General features: G+C 50.0%; 1 protein-coding gene across 1 annotated transcript in view; it reads right to left on the bottom strand.

Annotated features, from left to right (window-relative positions):
* Nucleotides 1–1,443: 1,443 nt before the first annotated feature.
* NOVA2 (NOVA alternative splicing regulator 2) overlaps nt 1,444–23,752 on the bottom strand; it is a 42,168-nt gene continuing 19,859 nt past the window's right edge. Inside the window, exons 2-4 of the mRNA XM_060186100.1 lie at nt 22,825–22,968; nt 11,186–11,352; nt 1,444–5,403 (exon numbers count right to left, since the gene is read on the bottom strand). Of these exons, the coding sequence (XP_060042083.1) occupies nt 4,321–5,403; nt 11,186–11,352; nt 22,825–22,968 (1,394 nt within the window). The 3' untranslated portion in view covers nt 1,444–4,320. The remainder of the gene's footprint in view (nt 5,404–11,185; nt 11,353–22,824; nt 22,969–23,752) is intronic.

Here is a 23,752-nt window from a genome sequence, read left to right as displayed (position 1 = left end):
TGCACTGCCACCCTACCCCCACCCAGGAACCTGGATGCCCCACTCATGGTTAATACTCTATCACAGCAAACCAATCATCAGGAATCAAATAATCAAAGACAGCCGGCGCAGTCAGGGTGGGAGAGTGGGGCCCTCTCATTTTTCAAATGCCAGGCCACTATCAGAAGAAACAAAACCAAGAGGTGGGTGGGTTGGAAGAGGGGGCAGGGATCAACAGAACACAGGGTTATGCTGGGACTGGGGGATTAAGAGTGGCAGGAGAGTTCAATACCACTCTACAGAAAAGTGGTACCATATTGTTCCTAGTATAGGTGCCCAACCGTCTATAAATCAACTCTTCCCGAACGCCATTTGGGATACTTATAAATCCCGTTAAAAGTCCAGGGCAGGTATGAGAGCAGGTAAAAATGGCACGTTTGCCTTCTGATCCCCGGATGATTATTGCAGTGAGGCCTCTCCTTGCCCCTGTAGAGACAGATGGCAGGGGCAGGGCAGAGAGGAAGGTGGCTGGGGAAGGTTGGCTCAGACCCCCCCCCCCCCACAAGATGGGGGCATAATGAAGGAGGTGAATTTGGCACATTGAACCCCTTCTTATAAGTGCTTTGAGGTCCTTCTCTGCAGTCCAGCTGACACTACCCTTCAGGCCAGCAGCAAGGGCTGAGCTTGATTCGCCTTCCCAGTTTCTGCAAGACTACCCAAAAGAGGTGAGTTGGGGTGCTCCCTCGGCTGGCTGGTAGAGTTTGGGGAGGGGATCCAAAAGGTTCGGGATTAGCTGAAGGGGAGGTTTTTTTTCTGTCTTTTTTTTTTTTCTTACAAAGACTCTAAGAAAAACTCAAGGTGGGAGGGGGCAAGGAAGGGGGGGTAATTTAGCTAAATGCCCACAGACCTTTTCAATGCCTTTTAGGGGCCTCATCAGAGAGATGACCCCCATTTCCCCTCCTCCGTCTGAGGTTCCCCCTCCCCCCCAGAGCGGCTCAGTTCCAAGGAAGTTTGGCACTTTTTTTTTTTTTTTAAATCACTGGGGAAATTGGGTGTGTGGGGGGGTTTGTTTGACAGAGTCAAAGATAGAGGGAAAGACAGACAAAGATAGAGACAGGACAGATCATGGGAGCCACAGGAAGAGAAAGGAGGGAACCATAGAGAGGAGAGGTGTTGGGGATGGAGGGCAAATGGAAGAAGCAGGAGATGACTTAATGCAGCAAACACTTATTAAGCACCTACTGGGTGCTGGAGAGCAGGGTGCAAGGGGGCCACTCAGTCTCTTGAGATCTGATTGGCTGACAGGGAGAAAAGGAAGAAAGTGGCGATGGGTTTTCTCAAGGGTCCCCATCCCCGGACCTCACCTCCACATCCCTTCTGGACAAACCACAGCACAGAAGATTGAGGTCAGATTGCAGAAAGGACTTTCAAAAGATGGGGACATTGGTGGAGTGAGTTTCTGGCTGTGTGTGTGTGTGTGGGGGGCAGGTGTGAGTGAGCTAGCTCCCTGAGCCAGCAGACCACCTTCCAGATAGCCCTGGCTGGAGGGGAAGAGGACCCCCACATATGGGAACAGGGTGGGGGTTATCACACAGGTACCCCAAAGGGACGCCTTCCCAGAGGCCCAGCCTCCAGAAGACATGTCTGTGTGAGAGGAATACAGGACCCTGGCTGACTGGGGACCCAGACTCCTCCAAATGGGATTACAAAAAGCATCTGGCAAGCCCAGGGCAGCAGATAATGAAAATGATATGCAAATGAGATACCCCACCCCACCTGACTTTTCCTGGCTCTTTCCCCTTCTCCTGAAAGGCAGTGGGGGGGGGGGGTTTGCACTGAAGGAGTGTGGGGTGGTGGTGGGCTACATTCCAGCTAGATACTATAATACCCACTCATGGGAGCAGATACTGTGAAATACTGTAAGGTCTTTTGCGAGGTGTTCAGGGAAGCAAGGAATCACAGGGCCACCTCCAACTCCAAGAACCTCCCCCCCCACTCCCTGGCCCGTGCAGAAGATATGTACAAAATTACATCAAGAATTGTTTTGGCACTCAGATCTCCATCTGGATTCAGGCTGGAGATTTGGGGGGGGGGGAAGGGCAGCAGCAATGGGAGTGGGAGGGGTGAGAGAGGGAGAAATGGGGGACTGGCCCCCATCCTAGAGATAGAACAGGCATGGAAAAAGTCACCATAGTGTCCCCATGTGACAGCCTCCCATAGCAGGGTGGAAGGGCTGGGGGCAGGAAATTCAGTGCAAGGTACCTTGAAGGCTATTGCTTTCTAAGGATTATTATTTTTCACATTTTGTTTTGGGGGTGGCTCTCTAGCAAGGGGGAGGGGGTCTCCCAGGCTTAAGGGGGTGGGAACTGTCTCTGCCTTTCCTTTCCTCCTCTTTTCCCCTTTCTTTCCTTCCTTCTCTCTTTTCTGAAAGGGGAGAGATAAGGAGGCTGCATTTTCCCCAAACCCAGGGAGAAGAGAAGGGCCTGGAAGACCAAGGAGGGGGGCAAGTGGGGGAGAGGGTGGGCATGGGGTACCTCTCCCCCAGAGATGCTGATGATGGAAAGCCAGGGCCGGCCTGGGCTGGGGTTGGGGCCCTGCTTTGGGTTGGAGAAAATGGATCTGGTCTCCATGGGGAGGGGGAAATGGATGGGGTGGAGTGTCTCAGCTATCCTAAGTTCCTAGGGCTGTCAGGCCTCAAAATCTCAGCCTGCCAACGTGTTCTCAGAACTGACCACAGCAGACGTACTTGGGGAGCCACATCCCCACCAAGTCTCAGGGCAGCTTGACTCAAAGGAGCTTCCACCAGAACATTCTAGCTCATCAGAGCCCGTGGTGAGATCACCAAGACTTTCTGATACGGCAGACATTACCAAAGTCCAGCTCACCAGAAGCCACTGAAGCAATCTAATCTACTAGGCCACAGGGGCCCTACCTTGCTTGCTGAGTTCTGACAACTGGCCTGACAAGAGCCACCACACACTTGGCTCACCAGACTCCATGAAATAAAAGCCACGCAGACACAAGCATGCACACAAAAGACAAGAGGTGGGGTAGGTGGGTGGGAATGAAGGTCTTTAACCAGACTTTTCTCTACCCCCATATCCCCCATCCCTCTTGGCCAGGAGAGGTCACAGACTTGGTGTGTTTGGGGCCCACACTGGGTCTTTTTCCTTCGAGTCTTCCAGATTCATGCTAAGTCCTTTTCCATCTTTTCCTCATTAGAAAGGTCCACCCCGCCCCCACCCATCCATGCTCAGCACAGGACACCTCCCCGAAAGACTGGCGTGGGTGGAGAATGAGGGTCACCGACTGGCCAGAACCCCAAACCAGAAGTGCCTGCTCCTCCTAGTGACATCACAGGAAGTAGCCTGGAAATGTCACCGGAAGTACATGCTCCCTGAGAGCTCAGGGAAGTCAGCCTTCAAGGAAGGCTCAGCAAGACATTACAGGAAGTCCCTGTCTCCCCGTTTGGCACAGGAAGTTGCCTCTGGGGAGCTACTTCCTGTGACGTCAGGAGGAGCATGGGAAACCACTGTCATCTGTGACATCACAACATGACTCTAGGAAAATTTGGAGGAGGTGCCTAACTCCAGAGCCAACCTCATTCCCAGCAGCACAGCATCCCCCACCCCACTACAACCTGACAACAAAAGAGCTAAAAGTCCCACCTAGGAGCAGCAACTGCAGTAGGGGAGGGTAGCTGAGAACATCTAGGAGCCCCTGGGGCCCTTGCTGCGAATGCCCCATTTCAGTCCTCTCTTTTCGGGCTCCTCTGCTACCTTGACTTCCATCACTTTCCTCATATCTGAAACTGAAAGCAAGAGAGGTGGGCTGTTACTTTTTTTTTTTTCCTTGGATGGGGGAGGAGGCCTCTTACGCTAGGTGACCCAGAGGCTCCCTCCCCTCGTCCCACATGGAAACAAAAACTTAGAAGGGGTGGGGAAATCCTTAACGGAAGGTAAAAAAAAAAAAAGGAGGGAAAGAAAGAGAAAATAACGCTTTGTTTTCTATTAAAATCAACAAAATGCAATATATACAGATATCACACAGACCTGGGCCCTGGGGTTGGGGGAGGGGATGGTCAGGCCCAGTCAAGCAGAGGGGAAGGGGAAGGAAGGGAGGAAGGGGGGGGGGTCAGTTCGGGGCTGGGGAGGGAGCTTCTGGGCCCCATCCCCAGCCATCATTCAATCCTGCCTACGACTACCAGAGGGGGGAAAGAGGGTGCAGTGAGACCTACCCCAGCCCCATCCCACAGAAGAGCAGGACTACACCAAGCTGAGGTCAGGAGGGGGGGGGGGGAGGGGGGAGGAGGGAGCGGGTGGGAGCACACACCTCGGGGGCTCATCCTACTTTCTGGGGGTTTGAGGCCCTCACTCCCTGCTCGTAGGTGACCCGCTGGCTGATGAGGTATTGAGCGGCTTGCGTGGCCGCGGGGCTGCCCGTGATGGTGACCCGCCGGTTCCGCGTGCCAGGCAGGAACTCGCCCTTCTTGGAGATCTGGATGCGGGCGCCTGTCAGCTCCTGGTACTCCACCAACGTCTTGCCCCCCTTGCCCAGGATGGCCCCCACCAGGTTCTCAGGCACCGCAATCTCCACCAGCTCCTTGGCGCTCTCGGCCGCCAGCTTTTCCGCCGTCAGGAAGCCCCCGGCTGCACCGGCTGCGGCCGCGGCGGCCACCAGGGGGCCCCCTCCGGCTCCGGCCCCTCCGCCTGCACCGGCGCCGAGGTAGCCATTGGCCGCCGCGGCCAGGGCGAAGGAGCCCAGGGCTCCGGGGGGCGGCGGCGGCGGCGGCGCAGCGCCCCCTGCCGGCCCGGCCGCGGCCTCCCCGGCGTAGGAGGCCAGCAGGTTGGCGGCGGCGGCGGCGGCCGGGTTGGCACCTGCGGCCACGGCGGCCAGGACCCCGGAGGCGGCGGCCGAGTTGAGGCCCAGGCCCAGGGAGTTGGTGTTGTAGCCGTAGCTGGCCAGGGTGTTGAGCGCCGTGCTAATGGCCAGCAGATCGGTGCCCGAGAAGGCGGGCAGGGCGGCGGGGAAGGCGCCCACTCCCGCCAGCCCCGCGGGGCCCAGCAGGCCGGAGGCGGCGGCGGCAGAAGCTGCGGCCGCGGCGGGCAGCACGTCGGCGGGGCTGGCGTAGGGGGAGCCGGTGGGGTTGGAGTTGGCCACGGGGCCTGCCACGTTGGCGTAGCTGATGTTGAGGCAGCTGCTGCTCTGCGGATCTTCCTGGACCTTCTGCACGATGGCGCTCACGGCCTTGTGCACCTGCTCGGGCTCGCCGCTCACTGTCACCACGCGCTCCTGCAGGTTGATGCCCTCGGGCTTCTGCGACAGCTGCACCCAGGCCCCCGACTGTTCCATCACGGCTTTCACCGTGGCGCCCCCCTTGCCGATGATCAGGCCCGCCGTGCTGTTGGGGACGATCAGCTTGGCCTAGTGGGGAGCAAGAGCGAGGGCTTTAGGGCGGCCACCTGCAGCTGAATGGCCCCTGACTCAGTCGCCTTAAGCTCTTCCCCTCCCGCGCCCCAGTCAGGCCCCGCACGCACCAGGATGGTCCTACCGGCTGCTAAATATGTTGAAATGAGGGGCCGGGTGGTGGCGCACTTGGTTGAGGGCACGCATTGCAGTGCCTAAGAGCCTGGGTTCAAGCCCCCGGCCCCCACCTGCAAGGGGGAAACTTCATAAGTGGTGAAGCAATGTTGCATGTGTCTCTCTCTCTTCCCCTTTTTTCTTTCCTTTTCTTTAAAAATATTTTTCTTATTTTACTTTTGAAAGAGATGCAGAGAGAAAGAGAGAGAGAGAAACAGCAGAGCACTGTTCAAATCTGGCTTATGGTGATGTGGGGGACTGAATTTGGGACTCTGGAGCCTCAGGCATAAGAGTCTGTTTGCATAACCATTATGCTATCTCCCCCACTCTTTTTTCCCCTTTCTATCTTTCTTTTTCTTCTCAACTTCTCTGTCTCTATCTAAAATAAATTAGAAAAAACTGAAATGGAAGTCATGGGTGCAGGTGGGGGCCTGCGGAGACAGCATAATGGCTATGTCAAAGACTTTCAGGCCTGTGACTCTGAGATCTCAGGTTCAAGTCCCAGCACCAACACAAGCCAGTGCTGAAAAGTGCTCTGGTAAAATCAAGAAACCAATAAACAACTGAAATAGGGGACAGGAAATAGCTCTCTTGGTAGAGGAGTATACTTTACCATGCATTACTGGGGTTCAACCTCTGCCTCTCCTTCTGTAAATTCAGAGTTTAAAAAAAAGTGAGGGGTTGGGCGGTAGCTCAGTGGGTTAAGCACATATGGCACAAAGTCAAGGACTGGAGCAAGGATCCCCGTTTGAGCCCTGGCTTTATCAGAGTAGAGCAGTGCTGCACGTGTATCTCTTTCTCCCTATATTTCCCTCCCCTCTCAATTTCTTTCTGTCTTATCAAATAAAAGAAAGAAAAAAAAAGGGAGGGGTCCAGGCAGTGTCACACCTGACTAAGCACACATTACAGTGCACAAGGATCTAGGTTCAAGTTCCTGGTCTCTACCTGTTGGGGGAAAGCTTCACAATCAGTGAAGTGCTGCTGTGGGTGTTTCTCTCCCTCTCTATCTCTGTCTTCCCTTTCAACTTCTGTTTCTATCCAAAATAAAAAGAAATATTAAAGAAGAAAGAATGAGAAAGAAAGTAAAAATTGACCATGTGGAGTAGTGGAGTCTTGGTGTAGACTCTTGAGTCCCAGCAGTAAACCTGGTGGCAGATAGACAAACAAAAAGAATAAAATAAAATAAAATACCAGGGCCAGAGAGGTGACTCAGCAGTAGAGCTGCCTTGCACAGTTGAGGCCCGATGTAGATCGTCATTACCTTGCGCTTCATACTGTGTGTGCTTAACCCAGTGTGCTACCACCCTGCCTCCGTGGATCTCCATTATCATATGAGAGCATGAGGGACAATACTAAGCAAAACTTCATGGAAGACATGGGAGTGCTTTGCATTCTCTCTCTCTCTCTCTCTCAGCTTTATCATTTGAGAGAGAGATGGAAAAAAAAAGAGGAGGAGGAAGAAGGGGATTTGTGGGGAAGAACAGAGAACCTTGGCATCTCTCTGGTATATCTGATGCCAGGAACTAAACTCAGTGCTGAGGGTTGAACTTGGGACCTCATGCTTGAGAGTATAATTTTTTAAATTAATTATTTCCTTTTTTTGTTGCCCTTAGTCTTTTTTTTATTGTTGTCATTATTGATGTCTATTGATGTCGTCGTTGTTAGATAGGACAGAGAGAAATGGAGAGAGGAGGGGAAGACAGAGAGGGGGAGAGAAAGAGAGACACCTGCAGACCTGCTTCACTACCTGTGAAGTGACCCCCCCCCCCCGTAGGTGGGGCTCGAACCAGGATCCTTAGGGGCTCGAACCAGGATCCTTACACTGGCCTTGTGCTTTGGGTCATGTGCGTTTAACCCGCTGCGCTACCGCCCGACTCCCAAGCGTATAATGTTTTATCTACTGTGCCATCTCCTGGGCCACTGTATACACATTTTCTCTTTAAAAAAAAAAAAAAGATTTCGCGAAGCATAGGGATCCTGGTTCAAGCCTCTGGCTCCCCACCTGCAGGGGAGTCGCTTCACAGGCGGTGAAGCAGGTCTGCAGGTGTCTGTCTTTCTCTCTCCCTCTCTGTCTTCCCCTCCTCTCTCCATTTCTCTCTGTCCTATCTAACAACGATGACATCAGTAACAACAACAATAACTACAACAAGGGCAACAAAAGGGAAAATAAATAAATATAAAAAAGATTTATATTTTCTTTATTACATATGAAAAGGGAGAGAGTTTCACATGAGATACATATAGAGAAGTCAGAGCACTTGGATGCATGTGGCACCAGAGATTAAACCCAGAACCTCAGGCATGCCAGTCCAGTGCTCTCCCAGCTGAGCCATCTCCCCCCACCATACACTGAACTCTCTAGACACATAGATCATTCATAAAAATGGAAACACTTTAATATTAGCTAGTTAGTAAAAAGTTAGTACTCCAGGTCCCCCCCTTTTTTTTAGTAACTACCCAGCAACTCTACCCTGTCTCATGTCCCTGGAACCCCTGGAACCTCCCCTCCACGCAGCACCTAAAAGGTTAACGGCCTTATGCATTAATGTCCAAGTATCTCCAACCCCCATCCCATTTGGCCATGCTAAGGTTTTGCACTGCACAACTCTACTGCTCATGGTGGGCTATTTTTATTTATTCATCAAAAAAAATTAAGATAGAGACAAGAGATATACAGTGAGAAAGAGACAGAGAGAAGAGACATTACAGCACCTGTTATCTGTTCCCATGTGGTGCCAGCCAGAGGCTTGAACATGGACCCCTTAAACACAGAAAAGAATATGCTGTTGGGGCCGGGCAGTAGTGCAGCGGATTAAGTGCACATGGCACAAAATGCAAGGACCGGTGTAAAGATGCAGGTTCCAGCTCCCAGCTCCCAATCTGCATGGGGGTTACTTCACAGGTGGTGAAGCAGGTCTGCAGGTGTCTATCTTTTTCTTCCCCTCTGTCTTCCCCTCCTCTCTCCATTTCTCTCTGTCCTATTCAATAGCAACAACAACAGGGCAACAAAAAATGGGAAAAATGGCCTCTAGGAGCAGTGGATTCATAGTGCAGGCACCAAGCCCCATGATAATCCTAGACACACACACACACCCCTCTTTCCTGGCTCTGCTCAAGTCTTTTTTTTTTTTTTTCTTTTCTTTTTAATCATTACAGATTTTGACCCACAGCTCTGGAAAATATGCAGGTAAAATATATTTTTTTAAAAATACTCAGGACTGGGAGTCGGGTGGTAGCACAGTGGGTTAAGCACAAAGCGCAAGAACCTGCATAAGGAACCTAGTTCAAGCTACCAGCTCTCCACCTGCAGGGGAGTCACTTCACAGGCGGTGAAGCAGGTCTGCAGGTGTCTTTCTCTCCCCCTCTCTGTCTTCCCCTCCTCTCTCCATTTCTCTCTGTCCTATCTCACAATGACAACATCAATAACAACACCAGTAATAACTACTACAACAATAAAAAGACAAGGGCAAGAAAAGGGAAAATAAAAACATTAATATATATATATATTATTTATTTATTTATAGGAGAAAGAGAGAGATGGAGGGAGGGGAGAAGAAGAAGAAGAAGAAGAAGAGAGACTGACACCAGAGCACTGCACAGCTTTGGCTTATGGTGGTGCTGGGGATTGACTGGGACCTCAGAGCCACAGGCAGGAAAGTCTCTTGCAGAACCATTAAGCTGTCTCCCCAGTCCATTTCAGTCCTAAATATTATTTAGAGGGAGAGAGACCATAGCGTCACTCTGGCATATGCAATACCAGGGGCTTAACTTGGGACCTCATGCATACATTACATCCTGTACTCTACCACTAAGATGGCCTCTGGGTACAAAACATCTTAGTCCCATTGCCAAGGTGATAGCATCATGCCTGGCACATGGGAAGAGCCCTGTGCTCAGTGGCTGCCTGCATGGCAGAACCAGATTGGAGAGCCACAGCACCTCAGAGAGATTTCAGTCACATGTGCTTCCAGACTCCCAGGGCCTCAAGATGTTAGCATGCTAGAGTTTTAGGATAATACATGTTTAGAATTTTGAACTCATGGGGTAGTAGAATTATAGGGATTAAGACACGCCAGAGGGTGGTCTGGGAGGTGAGGTAGTGGATAAGGCACTGGACTCTCAAACATGAGATCCTGAGTTCAATCCCCTGCAGCACATGTGCCACAGTGATGTCTGGTTCTTCCTCTCTCTCCTATCTTTCTCATTAATAAATACGTAAAATCTTAAACACACACACACACACACACACACACATACACACACCAGAGGAAGATTCAACTCAACACCTGACTCCAGAACCTGGATTTGTCTACATCTCCCTCATTCTTTGGAGCCCCCTTACACTCCCAAAAATACAGTGACCAAACCTGCCTTTATAACACTTTGACTCCACTAGCTCAGATTCCTTCTGGATTTAGGGGTGGATGGGAGGCTGAGGCACAAATGGTACTGATCCCATTTTCTTTGTAACAAGCATAAACTCTGGCTGAACCCTGGGCCTTTCGTGGCCGTGACCAAGGCAGAGGGAACAGGCTGTACCTTTCTCTTCCTAAAAACTACAGGTGAGCTGTAGCTTGCTGGTGGCAAGGGATTCGAGTGTAAGTAGCAGAGCAGCTTCAGCACCAAGGACAGCACTCTTGCTCCAAGCCCCAAATTTGCTCTTTTTTTTTTTTTTTGAGGGGGATGGGGCAGTCCCCTCCAGTTGCATTCTTCCGGAGCTTTTGTTCCACCGTTTTCTTCCAAGAACCTGGGGGTAAAAACCAGGCCCCGTAGTCTCCCCCATCTCGGGGATACCAAGAATTCCCGATTTTACCAAGGCCCTTTTGTCTCTGCTTCTAGGTAGACGTTAAGAAACCCTCACAAGCGGCCCGTACGCTCGCCCGGGGCTCTTCCACCCTTTGCACCAAATGACAGTGCGAGCGGGTCCGTGTCCCCCTCCCCTTTGCTCCCTGCCGGTCAGGAGCGAGCAGCCCCGGGATTCACTGGCAGCCCACCTGCCCGCGCGCATCGTGGCCATGGCAACTGCAGGACCGCGATGCGATTGGTCCGCTTGTGGCCACGCCCCTTCGCCGGTGCTTTTCCCCGTAACCGTGGCAACCGCGAGGCACCGCCCTCCTCCTTCCTTCCATTCATCCCTCCAGGAGCGGACTCTCTCTCGCCTACGAAATCTCACTTCTCCAATAATGGTGGCGACTCTCTAGTGGTCATGACTGGAGAGAGGGAGTCCACGATGGCATCGCTCAAGTGCTGGATGCGGCTTGGCGGTCTCTGAGGTCATTTCCGGTGGGGACAGGAAGTGGGAGCAGTTTACTTTGAAACAATGGGTTGAGATGGAAGGAAGAGGGCGATCTAGAGCATTCCAGAAAGGAGGGATAAGCGGAGAGTCTGAGCCAAATGCACCTTCACTCTCAGAAACAAGCCTAATCCGACAGACCTGGAGTCCTTAAGCTAAATAATAATAACAATAACAACAGCTGCTACCGTATTATTTGATTGCTAAGACTTTTTTTTTTTTTTTTTTATCAACATTACCCCACTGACTTTCCATAATAATCCAGTGACAAAGGAGGAGTATCTTCTCCCAAATCTTAGTGGCCTTCCAGAAACCCAGTATACTCATGCTGACCTGTTTGGCTCTGTCGGGGTTCATCGTGGTTTGAGGTTGAAGGATGTTGACCACCTCAGGCTTGGTCATTGCCTGTGGGATTTCTCGGACCTTCTCAGCAATAAAGCTGTGCACAGCATTCAAGGCCTCTGCCGTGCCTTGTACCAGGCATACTCGCTCTGTGGTTCCTGGAGAGCGAGGGCGAGAGAGAGGACACACATTAGACAGGCTTGGGGACGTTCCTGAGAGACAGGCCCCATTTATGAGGAAGAGAAAAGGGTTCCTGAGGGCAGACCTGACAAGCCCCATGTCACGTGTCACGCCTGGGCAAGCTGGCATGGGCTCCTGGGTTATAATGGGGAGCTGGGAGAATAAGTGGAATGCCTGTTTCATAATTTGCACTGCAGCTCCCTCACTTAAGACAACCCCAGGGGATAGAAGAATGATGCTTAAGTGCTTTGGTGCCCACAGCAGCCTGGGCAGGGGAGATGGGGCTCAGCTGCCTCTTCCCAGTCCTTGCCCCTCGCGCCTGGTTGCTTTGGCAACCATTCATTTACTCTCCACTCCCCCTCCACCCTTTCTAGAAGCTGAGAGCTCAGGCCTGCAATGGTTGCCACAGTAACTGGAACCCCCTTATCGGTCTGGCTGGCCAGGTCCTCAGCCCACCCCCAGGGGGACTAGGGACTGAGGCCTCGTTGCCATGGCAACTCCTGAAAGCCTGCAGCTAAGGCCTCTGGGCTTTTGGAGAGGATGGGGAAGGACTGGGGGAGGGGGAGACAGAAGCAAGGCCCTAGTGCCTGCCCAAGCCCACCAGATGGAGGGCTGAGGGGTGGGGGAGGGCAAGGGTGTGGATAAGGGTGGGGTGGTGGTGGGGGGAGTAGGGCAAAGGCAAGTCATGGAAGAGTGGGCGTTAGTGTTGTAGATTCTCCAAGATATTGGCTGTGATTTGAATTCTGGCACCTTTATGAGTGTGTGTGTGTGTGTGTGTGTGTGTGTGTGTGTGTGAGTGTGTGTGTGTGTGTGTGTGCGCGCGTGTGTGCGCGTGCGCATGCGCGCGCATGTGTAGACCTGGGCAGGGCTGGCCAGAGTACTTTGATCTGTGCATAAGAGAAAGCAGGAGGGACCAAGGGATGAACAGACTGCACAAGCCTGGTGGCTTTAGTAACAGGCCTGTGTGCACTTTCATGTGTGGGAAAGATGCTGGGCGTGGGCTGTGATGAGCAAGGTTTTGTACTCAACTTGTGAGACTGAGCTGAGTGTATGTGTAAGAGTTCAGAGAAAGAGAAAGAATCCAATGTTGCATGTGGGAGGTCCTGAGCTTGACCCCTAGAATCACATAGGCCAGAGTGATGCTCCCACTCCCCCTTCCTTAATACAATAACAGCTAGATCCTTTTTTTCTCTCCCTTTTCTTGCCACCAGGGTTGGTTATTGCTGGGGCTTGGTGCCAACACTATAAATCCACCACGCTTAGCAGCCATTTCTTTCTGTTTCCATTTTCTAACTGGATAGGTCAGACAGAAACTGAGAGGGAAGGAAGAGATAGAGAGGAAGAGAGAGACACACCTACAGACCTACTTCACTGCTTGTGAAGCATTCCTCCTGCAGGTGAGGAGTGGGCTCAGACCTGGCTCCTTGTACATGGTAGCCTGTGTGCTTAACTGAGTGTGTCACTGCCCAACCCCCAAATCTTTTGTTTTGCCTGTAGGGTTTATCACTGGAGCTTGGTGCCTGCACTATGAATCCACTGCTCCTGCAGCCATTTTATTTACTTATTTATTTTGGATAGGACAAAGAAAAATTGAGAGAGGAGAGGAAAATAGAGAGGGGAAGAGAAAGACACCGGCATACCTGCTTCAGCACTTGTGAAGCAATCCCCCCATCCCCAGCTGGAACCAAGATCTTTATGCAGGTCCTTACACTTTGTACTATGAGCATTTCGCCTGCTGCACCAACACTCGGCCCCCATTATTTTTTTTCTCCAGCGTTATCGCTGGGGCTTGGTGCCTGCACTACAAATTCGCTGCTCCCGGAGGCCATTTTTCCCATTTTGTTGCCCTTGTTATAGTTGTTATTGTTACTGTTGCCATAGCTGCTGTTGTTGTTGGGTAGGACAGAGAAATCGAGAGAGGAGGGGATAAAGACGGAGAAAGACATCTGCAGACCTGCTTCACTGCTTGTGAAGTGACACCCCCCTGCAGGTGGGGAGCCGGGGGCTTGAACTAGGAGTCACTGGCCCCTGTGCTTTGCTCCATGTGTGCTTAACTCACTGCGCTACTGTCCAGTCTCCTCCCATTTTATGTGTCAGAGTTTCATAGCTGTGCAGTTCCACTGCTCTTAGTAGTCGGTCAGTCAGTCAGTCAGTCAGTCACTAACGCACTCTCTCTCTCTCTCTTCCTTTTAAATTCAGCTAAAAAAAAAGATGGGGGGGAGGGAGTCTGGCGGTAGCACAATGGGTTACGCGCACATGGCACGAAGTGCAAGGACCTGCTCAAGGATCCCAGTTCAAGTCCCCGGCTCCCCACCTGCAGGGGGGTCGCTTCACAGGGGGTGAAGCAGATCTGCAGGTGTCTGTCTTTCTCTCCCTCTCTCTGTCTTCCCCTCCTCTCTCCATTTCTCTCTGTCCTGTCCAACAACGACGACATCAGTAACAACCACAATCATAACTACAACAACAATAAAACAACAAGGGCAACAACAGGGAAAATAAGTAAATAAAAATATTTTAAAATTAAAAAAAAAAAGACAGAGGTGGGAGCACAAGACCTTGGTGGTGGGAGTGGAGTAGAATTATACCCCTATAATCTTATAATCTAATAAAGTGTGATTTTACAAAAGACAGAGAGGGAGACAGCGAGGAGGGGACACCATAGAAGCACTCCACTGTCTGTGGAGCTTTCCATTGATTCTCCTCTGGTGACTGGGACTTAATAAACTGGGTCCTCATGCATGGGAAAATGTGTGCTATACTTAGTAAGCTATCTTTTGACCCCAATAAATAAATCTTTAAAAAAATCTTGCAGCAGAAGTGGTGGCCCTGTAGGTGGGGTGTAGAATGTGTGAGGCCCCAGGTTCCACATACACTGGAATAAAGCAGTGCTCTGGTCAGGGATGCTCGCTCTCTCTCTGTCTGTCTCATAAAACAAGTCTTTTTTAAAAAAATATTTATTCTCTTTTTGTTGCCCTTGTTGTAGTTATGATTGTTGTTGTTATTGATGTCGTCATTGTTGGATAGGACAGAGAGAAATGGAGAGAGATGGGGAAGACAGAGAGGAAGAGAGAAAGATAGACACCTGCAGACCTGCTTCACTGCCTGTGAAGTGACTCCCAGCAGGTGGAGAGCCGGGGGCTCGAACCGGGGTCTTTTTGCGCCACCTGTGCTTAACCCAGTGAGCTATCGCCTGACTCCCCATTATACAGTTTTAAAGTGGTAGACATTCACCCAGTCAGAATCCTGAGATCCTTTCTTTTTTAAAAGGCTTATTTGAGGGAGTTGGGTGGTAGCACAGTGGGTTAAGTGCACGTGGCGCGAAGCGCCAGGATCAGCGCAAGGATCCCGGTTCGAGTCCCAGCTCCCCACCTGCAGGGAAGTTGCTTCACAGGTGGTAAAGCAAGTCTGCAGGTGTCTGTCTTTCTCTCCTCTCTCCATTTCTCTCTGTCCTATCCAACAATAATGAGATCAATAACAATAACTACAACAATATAAAAAGAACAAGGGCAACAAAAGGGAATAAATATTAAAAAATTTAAAAAGACTATAGTAGTGTGTCTGTGTGTGTCTCCACACGTGTAAGAGAAAATAGAGGGTAGGACATGTCTAGGTGTTCAAAAAACTACCAAAGGGGCTTGGTGGTGTTGCACCTAGTTGAGTGCACACATTACTATGTGCAAAGACCCAGGTTCAAGCCCCTTGTCCTCACCTGTGGAGAGAATCAATAATAATAACAGCAACAACAAAAACTATGTGGATGACTGACGTGTGGGAGAAGGCTGACAAGTCTTTATGACTAATGTGTGTGAACATGAAACAGAGAGTGAGTAATCAGAGGGCTGTGTGGTGGAGCACCTGTTTGTGTGTTCATGTCACAGGGCACAAGGACCTGGATTTGAGCACCCAGTCCCCAGCTGCAGGGGGAAAGCTTTGCGAATGGTGAAGCAGGGCTGCAGTGTCTCTCTGTCCCTCTCCCTTTCTATCATCCAATTCCTCTCAATTTCAGGCTGTCTCTATCCAATAAATAAGTAAAGATAATTAGAGAGAGAGAGAGTGCAATCAGCAGACCAGGTGTCGGTGTGAAAGATGATAATGGATGTACGTGTGTGTGTGTGTGTGTGTGTGTGTGTGTGTGACAGTCAGACAAAGCAGGTACTACGAGGACTGCTTTGTGGGAGAGTGAATGTCCGGGTGAACCTCAGCATGTGTGATGAGTGGTGTACGCACATGCACGAGCATGTATGTCCCTGGGTGGGGTGCTGTCCACAGGATCACCTCCATCCCCGGGATTTTAAAAGGCCCTGAGTGTGTGCCAACTCCATGTGCCCGTGCGTCTGGGACACTTGGCAGCCAAGTGCCTGATGTCCCTGAGTATCTATGTTAGCGTAGCCTGTCTGTGTTACCACTTTGAGCTTGGCCTCCCCTCCCCCCCTGTCCCCCGCAAACCAGTCTCCCCATATATCTGGGGGTCACTGTAGTGGGTCACCAGGGCAGTGGACAGATCCCCCATCTCCTCTGGGCCACTGTTCCCCGCTTCGCCCACCCCCACCCCCAAACAATGGCTCCGCCTGAGCCAAGGGTGAGTCAGTGTGCAGGCTGCCTCCGTCTGGGTGTAAATAGGAAAGGGTGTGGGTCAGAGTGGGAACTGGGGGGGAAGGGGAGCCCCAGGGAGAGTCAGAGGTGGCTTCCTCCCAGCTCAGGCAGGCCATGAGTCCCCACCCCTGTATCTCCTCACCTGGGTCCATGTGGACATGGCGGGTTCAGTTAAACCCTGAAAGTATGTCCAGTACAAACAGCTGGTGCTTACATAACGTTGAGTGCCAGACATTGTTCGAAGCACCACATATGCACATACATACATATGTGTGTGTGTGGTCACTTAATATCTGAGGCAAGCACTATTGTTTTTCTTGATTTACTGCTGGTAAAACTGAGAGAGTTTGGGGTTCCCTCAGCCAGGAATGAAAGATGAGGGCTGTGAACTCAGGCACCTGGCTTCTGCCTTTGGGTTTCTAACCACTGCACCAACCTGTACTTAACTGGAGATTCATGGAGAGGGAGAGTGTGAGTGAGTTTTGGAGGCAATCATAAAACTGCAGTTGTGCATTTTGTGCTTCTGGTAGTAAGAAAGAAAAAAAAAAAGAATATGTGTGATATCACTCATTGACACTTAAGATTTTGCATTTAGTGGCCCGAGAGATGACACAGTAGTGAAAGTGCCAGATTGCAGGCATGAGATCTTGAGTTTGAACCCCGGCATCACCAGACATGTTAGAGAGATGCTCTCATTCTCTCATTAATAAACACTTTTTTTGGGGGGATGGCTCACCATGTGTATACGACCCTAGTTCAAGCCCATCCTCCACTACCTTTTCTGTCTCTATCTTAAAATAATAGAGAGTAAAAAAGAAATAAATATTTTTCTAATTATTATTATTTTTATTGTCACCAGGGTTATTGCTGGGGCTCAGTGCTGGCACTACAACTCTACAGGCTTTCTTTCTTCCTCTCCTATTTTTATGACAGGACAGAGAAAAATTGAGAGGGAAGAAGGAGATGGAGAGAGGGACACACACACACACACACACACACACACACACACACACACACACACACACACCTTCAGACCTGCTTCATTGCTCCAGAAGGTGGGGAGCAGGGGCTCAAACCTGGGTCCTTGTTCCTGATATATGTGCTTAGCTGGATGTGCCACTGCCAGGCCCACTGAAATAAATCTTTTAAAAAGTAAACCTTGAGAGGCTGGGTGGTGGCACACCTAGTTGAGCATACATACAGTGCACAAGGACCCACGTTCAAGCCCCCAGTCCCCAACTACAGGGGGGAAGCTTCAAGAGTGGTGGAGCAGTGCTGCAGGTCCCCCTCCCCCTCTTTCCCTCTCTCCTTATACTTCCCTCTCTATTTCTGTCTCTATCCAAAAAAAAAAGTAACCTTGGAATCAAATCATAATTAGTAGAGGATTGTAAGACTATACAAATCACAATTTGAAAAATATTGGGCAGGTACGTTCTAATACATATCAGATCACTGGCAATAATGAAAGCAGGCAGCTTTCCTGCAGGAGAGTGTGGAGCTCTAGGCAGATGCTCTGAGGCAGAAATGGCTGAGAATTTCTAGGGCGTGTGGGTGAGAGAGCGGGAGTACGCCTGGCCGTGCACAGGTGCATGGGCCTCTTTCTGGGTCCTTGTTTCTCCCCAGATGACCTGAAAGGACTGGATCTGGGGCTTGACATTTCCTGTACCAAGGTGGGGACTCTGTGTCCTCTGCTCCTTCCTAGAGGTCAAGGGTCAGATGGGGTTATGTTTCAAGTGGTAGATACACAGGTGTGTGTGTGTGTGTGTGTGTGTGTGTGTGTGTGTGTGTGTGTGTGAAGCAGAGAGCACTTTCACTTTTCACCACTGTCACTTCTCATCTGTCTTCCATGCTGGACTAACCAGTCCCATTCTCACCACCCTCTGCCTCTGGACATTTTATTTCCTTTTCCTGGATTACCCTACATGCTCTTCACCGAGCTCACTCTGAGTATTTGGGCCACTCCTCCAGGAAGCCCTCCTTGCCCTCCCCAGTGTGGGGGAAGTGTCCTCTCTGGGTTCCCATCGTCCTGTGGGCTTCCCCATCCCTGCACTGACCACTCTGGGTCATTGTCCCTTGCTGTGTTTCCCCTACAGGGCAGTGAGGCCCCAGAGAGCTAAGTGTGGCACTGCTGTCTCCCCACCCCCATCCACCTCAGAGCTGGCATCAAAGAGGTGGTCAGAGGATATGTGTGGAAGGAACACATGCATGAATAAATGAACGAATAGGTGTTGGCCAGGTATGTCATAGCAGGAGCGTCTCCATTTTTGTGTTCCTGGGGGCCTTGGCAAGTCCAGGGATAGGACCAGGATACAGGGGACTGTGCCCTACATGTCTAAGGTGGGGCGGGGGTTGCGGGCTGGCCACACATACAGGGTTCCTGCTGCTGTCTGAACAGAGCTGGGTCCAGAAAAGCCAACCCTAGTCTCACTCTCTGGAGTTCTCACTGTGTCACTGAGTTGGGAGAAGGTGACACATCTCTTGTCACAGAATGTGCTTCAGTACTGAGGTCCCAAGTGTCCTTGGATGCATGTCCCAAGAAGAGGTCTCAGTCATATCTTGTGTGTGTGTGTGTGGGGGGGGTACTGGGGCATGGTGAGGGGGGGTAGGGGAGGGTGCACTGGGTTCCCTGACTTTTCTGTAAACCTCTTGCCAAAGCTGCTTAGTGAGATGGGGAGAGTCGGGGGGAGGTGGAGGAAAAGCATGAAAATGAATGTGTTCTGACCCTGGCTGCAGAGCTGGTATTTGACCTAAAAACTCCACGGGGATTAAGGATGAACAAGAAGTGGTGCTGGACAAAGATGCAACTCAGGGGCCTGGACTGGAGTCCTAGATGTCAGAGCTCACCTGGTAGGAGGGACAGATGGAGGGGCCTTGAGGAGGTTTCGAGAGAGCAGAGGGGTCTTGCAAAATGTAGGGGGGTGGAGATGAAGGAGAAGCAAAAAATAAAAATAAAGGGCAGAATTTGGAGGGAGGACAAAAATAATCAGGGTGTGGAAATTTGGAAGACAGAAATGCAAAGGCAGGGAGGGGCGAGCAGAAGTGGAAAGAAATGAGAGTCTGGGCTGGGTGGAGGTGTATCTATCTGAGTGCACATGCTACCCTGCACAAGGACCTGGATTCAAGTCTCCAGGACCCGCCTACAGGAGGGAAGCCTCATGAGTGGTGAAGCAGAGCTGCAGGTATCTATTTTTTCCTCTCCCTCTCTAGCTCTCCCTTCTATCTCTGTCTCTATCCAATATATAAATAAAATATTCTTTTTTTTTTTTTTTTTTTTTTTTACCAGAGTACTGCTCAGTGGCTTATGGCGGTGTGGGGGATTGAACTTGGGACTTGAGATCCTCAGGCATAAAAGTCTCTTTGCATAACCATTATGCTATACCCTCACCTTTTTGTCCCTTTTTCTTTTTCCCTCCAGGGTTATTGCTGGGGCTCAGTGCTGGCACTACGAGTCCACTGCTCCTAGTGGACATATATATATATATATATATATATATATATATATATATATATATTTCCATTTTATTGGATAAAGACAGAAATTGAGAGAGGAGGGGAAGATAGAGAGGGAGAGAGACAGAGAGACACCTGCAGACCTGCTTCACCACTTGTGAAAAGTTCCTCCTTCAGATGGGGAGCTAGGGGCTCGAACTTGGATCCCTATGTGGATCCTTGTACATAGTACTATTTGTGCTTCACTGGGTGTGCTACTGCCCAGCCCCCTAGAATATTAATATTAAAAAAATGAGGGGGGTCAGGCGGTAGTGCAGTGGGTTAAGCACACATGGTGTGAAGTGCAAGGACCGGTATAAGGATACCGGTTTGAGCCCCCGGCTCCTCACCTGCACAGGGGTGGCTTCACAAGCAGTGAAGCAGGTCTGCAGGTGTCTATCTTTCTCTCTCCCTATCTTCCCCTCCTCTCTCCATTTCTCTCTGTCCCATCCAACAACAATGACAGCAATAACAACAACAATAATAATCACAATAACAATAAAACAACAAGGGCAACAAAAGGGGGAAAAAAATAGAAGCCTCCAGGAGCAGTGGATTTGTGGTGCAGACACCAAGCCCCAGCAATAACCCTGGAGGCAAAAGAAAAAAATGAGGATTGGGGCCAGGTGGTGGCACACCTGGTTGAGCACACATGTTATAATGCATAAGACCCAGGTTCAAGCCCCTGGTCCCCACCTGCAGGGGAAAAGCTTTGCAAGTGGTGAAGCAGGGCTGCAGGTGTCTCTCTGTCTCTCTCCATCCCTACCACCCCCTTCCCTCTCAATTTATGCCTGCCTCTAACTAGTAAATAAATAAAGATAATTTTTAAAAGTTTTTTTAAAATGAGGGTTAAGCCCATTCAAGTAGCCACCCATCAGCTATGAAATACCAGTTGAGCAGATGACTGTATAGAAAGAGTTGGGAGGCTGGAGGATAGTTAACATCAGAGTACAGGACTTGCATGCTAGGGGCCTTAGAGGTCCCAGGTCTAATCCCTGGAACCTCTTTATACCAGAGCTGAGCAATGTTCTGGTCTCATTCTACTCTGTATCTCATAAATAAATAAATCATCAAAGAGGGAGGGAGACAAAGGGGATAGCTGGGCAGGAGAGATAGCATAAAAGTTATGCAAAGAGACTAATACTTGAGGCTCTAAAGTTCCGGGTTCAATTCCCTGTACCACCAGAAGCCAGAGTTGAGTAGTGCTCTGGCAAAAACAAACATAAAATCAAGACAAAGAAAAAGTTTTTATAAGCAGCCTGGGAGGCAGCACAATGGTTGAGCACTGGGTTTGAAAACACAAGGTCCTCAGTCCAACCTTTGGTCTTGAATATGCCAAAATGATGCTCTGGTTCTCTTTCTCTCTCCTTCTTCTTCTTCTTTTTTTTTTTTTTTTTTAAGATTTTTATTGATTGATTGATTAGAAAGAATAGGAGGAGAGAGAGAAAGAACCAGACATTACTCTGGTACATGTGCTGCTGGGGACTGAACTCAGGACTTCACACTTGAGAGTCAAACGCTTTACCCCACTGTGCCACCTCCTGGACCGCACTCCTTCTTATGATAACGAACATTTTTTAAAAAGACAATGATATATTCTTATTTCTATTTTACTTTATTTTTAATTTATTTATTAGAAAGGTAGGAGGAGAGAGAGAAAGAACCTGACATCACTCTGGTGCTGCTGGGGATCAAACTCAGGACCTCATGCTTGAGAGTTCAATGCTTTATCTGTTGCACCACTTCCTGGACCACATTTTTATTTTTTTTAAGATTTTATTTATTAATGAGAAAGATAGGATGAGAAAGAGAAAGAACCTGACATCACTCTGGTCCATGTGCTGCTGGGGATTGAACTTGGGACTTCATGCTTGAAAGTCCAGTGCTTTATCCACTACACCATCTCCCAGATCACTATATTTATTTATTTATTTATTTATTTATTATTTATTTATTTATTTATTTATTTTTAAAATGCTTTCTATTAATCTTTATTTATTTTGGATAGAGACAGAGAGAAACTGATAGGGGACTGGGAGGTTAAGAGGGAGAGAGACAGAGAGACCTTTAGCACTTGTGAAGCTCCCCCCATAGGTGGGGGCTTGCGGCTTAAACCGGGGTCCTTACCCATTGTAGTGTGTGTACTCAACCAGGTGTGCCAACCAGCCCCATAATGATATATTCTTAAATATTTTATTTTATTTATTTTTAAATTTTTTAAAAAATATATTTTATTTATTTATTCCCTTTTGTTGCCCTTGTTGTTTTATTGTTGTAGTTATTATTGTTGTTGTCGTTGTTGGATAGGACAGAGAGAAATGGAGAGAGGAGGGGAAGACAGAGAGGGGGAGAGAAAGATAGACACCTGCAGACCCGCTTCACCGCCTGTGAAGCGACTCCCCTGCAGGTGGGGAGCTGGGGTTCGAACCGGGATCCTTATGCCGGTCCTTGTGCTTTGCGCCACCTGCACTTAACCCGCTGCGCTACAGCCCGACTCCCCCAAATATTTTATTTTAATGAGAGATATACAGAGAGAGAGGAGGGGGGTAGTGAGAGAGAGAAAGAGAAAGACCAGAGCCCTGCTTAGCTCTGGCTGATGGTGGTACTGGGGATTGAACCTGGGATCTCAGAGACTCAGGCATGAAAGTCTTTTTTTGCATCACCATTATACTATCTCCCTCAGCCATATCTATCTATCATCTATCTATCTATCTATCTATCTATCTATCTATCTATCTATACTTCTTTTTTCTTTTTTTCTTTTTAAAGAAGAAGAGTTAAGAAAGCAAGAGGCAAAAAAATGTCCGGATACAAAAGGTGGAGGGAAAGGAAAAAAGGCGGGTAGGAGGAAGAGCCCGAGAGAATGAGAAACAGAGACCAGAAGACCAGAGGATCAGAGAGACTGAGAGACAAAGAACAGGGGGACGATGACAATGGAGACTCAAGACAACAGGACTGGGAAAATTGAAAACATTTGAGAGAAACGCCTTGAAAATGGCACAGTGAACCTCAGAGGGGGCTCGACGGGGTGACAGAAACTCAAAGGAAAGAGTGTGTGGTGGGGAGAGGAGTAGAGGGTATATAACATGGCTGGCTTCCCAAACCCTGAGGACACCCTGACACCTGCCCCCCCAATCCCCCTCCCCAGCTTCTCCAACTGACCCAAAGGGGCAGGTATGTGGGAAGGGGCACATCTGCCAGTGTAGCATGCAAATGAGTTCATGAATATGCAGCAGGCCTATTGTCTGGCCCTGGTCCCCCCTCCCCCCATCTGCTCAAGCTTGGCCGGTCCACCATCACTGCCCCCCGGGCCGCCCTGCCCCCTCGTCCAGGCCCAGGTGAGAGGGTCCCCAGGCACACAGGCTCACCCGGATAGAAGTCTTTGGACTTGGACAGCTTGATGGTGGCACCCGTCTCCTTCTGCAGCTGCACGATGGTCTGGCCGCCCTTGCCGATGATGGAGCCCGCCGCGTAGCTGGGGATCAGCACCTTCAGGAAGTATTCGCCTTCCTCTGCGGGGGCACACGGGGCGGGGTGGGGCAGTCAGCGGGAGGGCTGCCACCTGGGGGCGGTGCCTCCGGGCAGGTGCCGCCCTGGTCAGGCTGGAAAACCGCTGGGGTCCTGGCACCACGACCCAAGAGGGAATAGGGGGTGGGAGGTGGCACACCGGTTGAGCACACATGTTACAATGGGCAAGGCCAGGGGATCAAGTCCCCAGTCCCCAGTCCCCAGTCTGCTGGGGGGGGGGGGGGGGCTGCAGCTGCCTCTCTCTCCCTTTTAATCTCCTCTTTCCCTTCTTAATTTTCTCTCTGTGTCTCTATCCAATTAATAAATGAATGTTTAATAAAAAAAAAAAAGGTATCCCAGGAGGTGGACCAGTGGAAGAGGACAGAAATTGCAAATGTGAGGCCCTAAGTTTGATCCCTGGCACTGCATGTACCAGAGTGATACTCTGGTTCTCTTTCTTAATATTTTATTTATATATTTATTACCAGGGTTATCGCTAGGGTTTGGTGTCTGCACTATGAACCCACTGCTCCCAGAGTTCATTTTTATTTTCTTTCTATTTTCATAAGCTAGGACAGACAGAAATTGAGAGGGGAGGGAGAGAGACAGAGAGACACCTGCAGACCTGCTTCACCACTTGTGAAGCTTCTCCCCTGCAGGACCAGGGCCTCAAACCTGAGTCCTTGCGCATGATAATGTGTGCACTTAACCAGGTGTGCCACCAGTTGGTCCTTATTTATTTATTTTTTAGATAGGGATAGAGAAATAAAGAGACAGAGATAGGGGGCT

The sequence above is a fragment of the Erinaceus europaeus genome, chromosome 2 (assembly GCF_950295315.1).
Source record: "Erinaceus europaeus chromosome 2, mEriEur2.1, whole genome shotgun sequence".
NCBI lineage: Eukaryota > Metazoa > Chordata > Mammalia > Eulipotyphla > Erinaceidae > Erinaceus > Erinaceus europaeus.
Note: the sequence above shows the minus strand (reverse complement) of the source record. Positions and strands in the feature narration are given on the sequence as shown.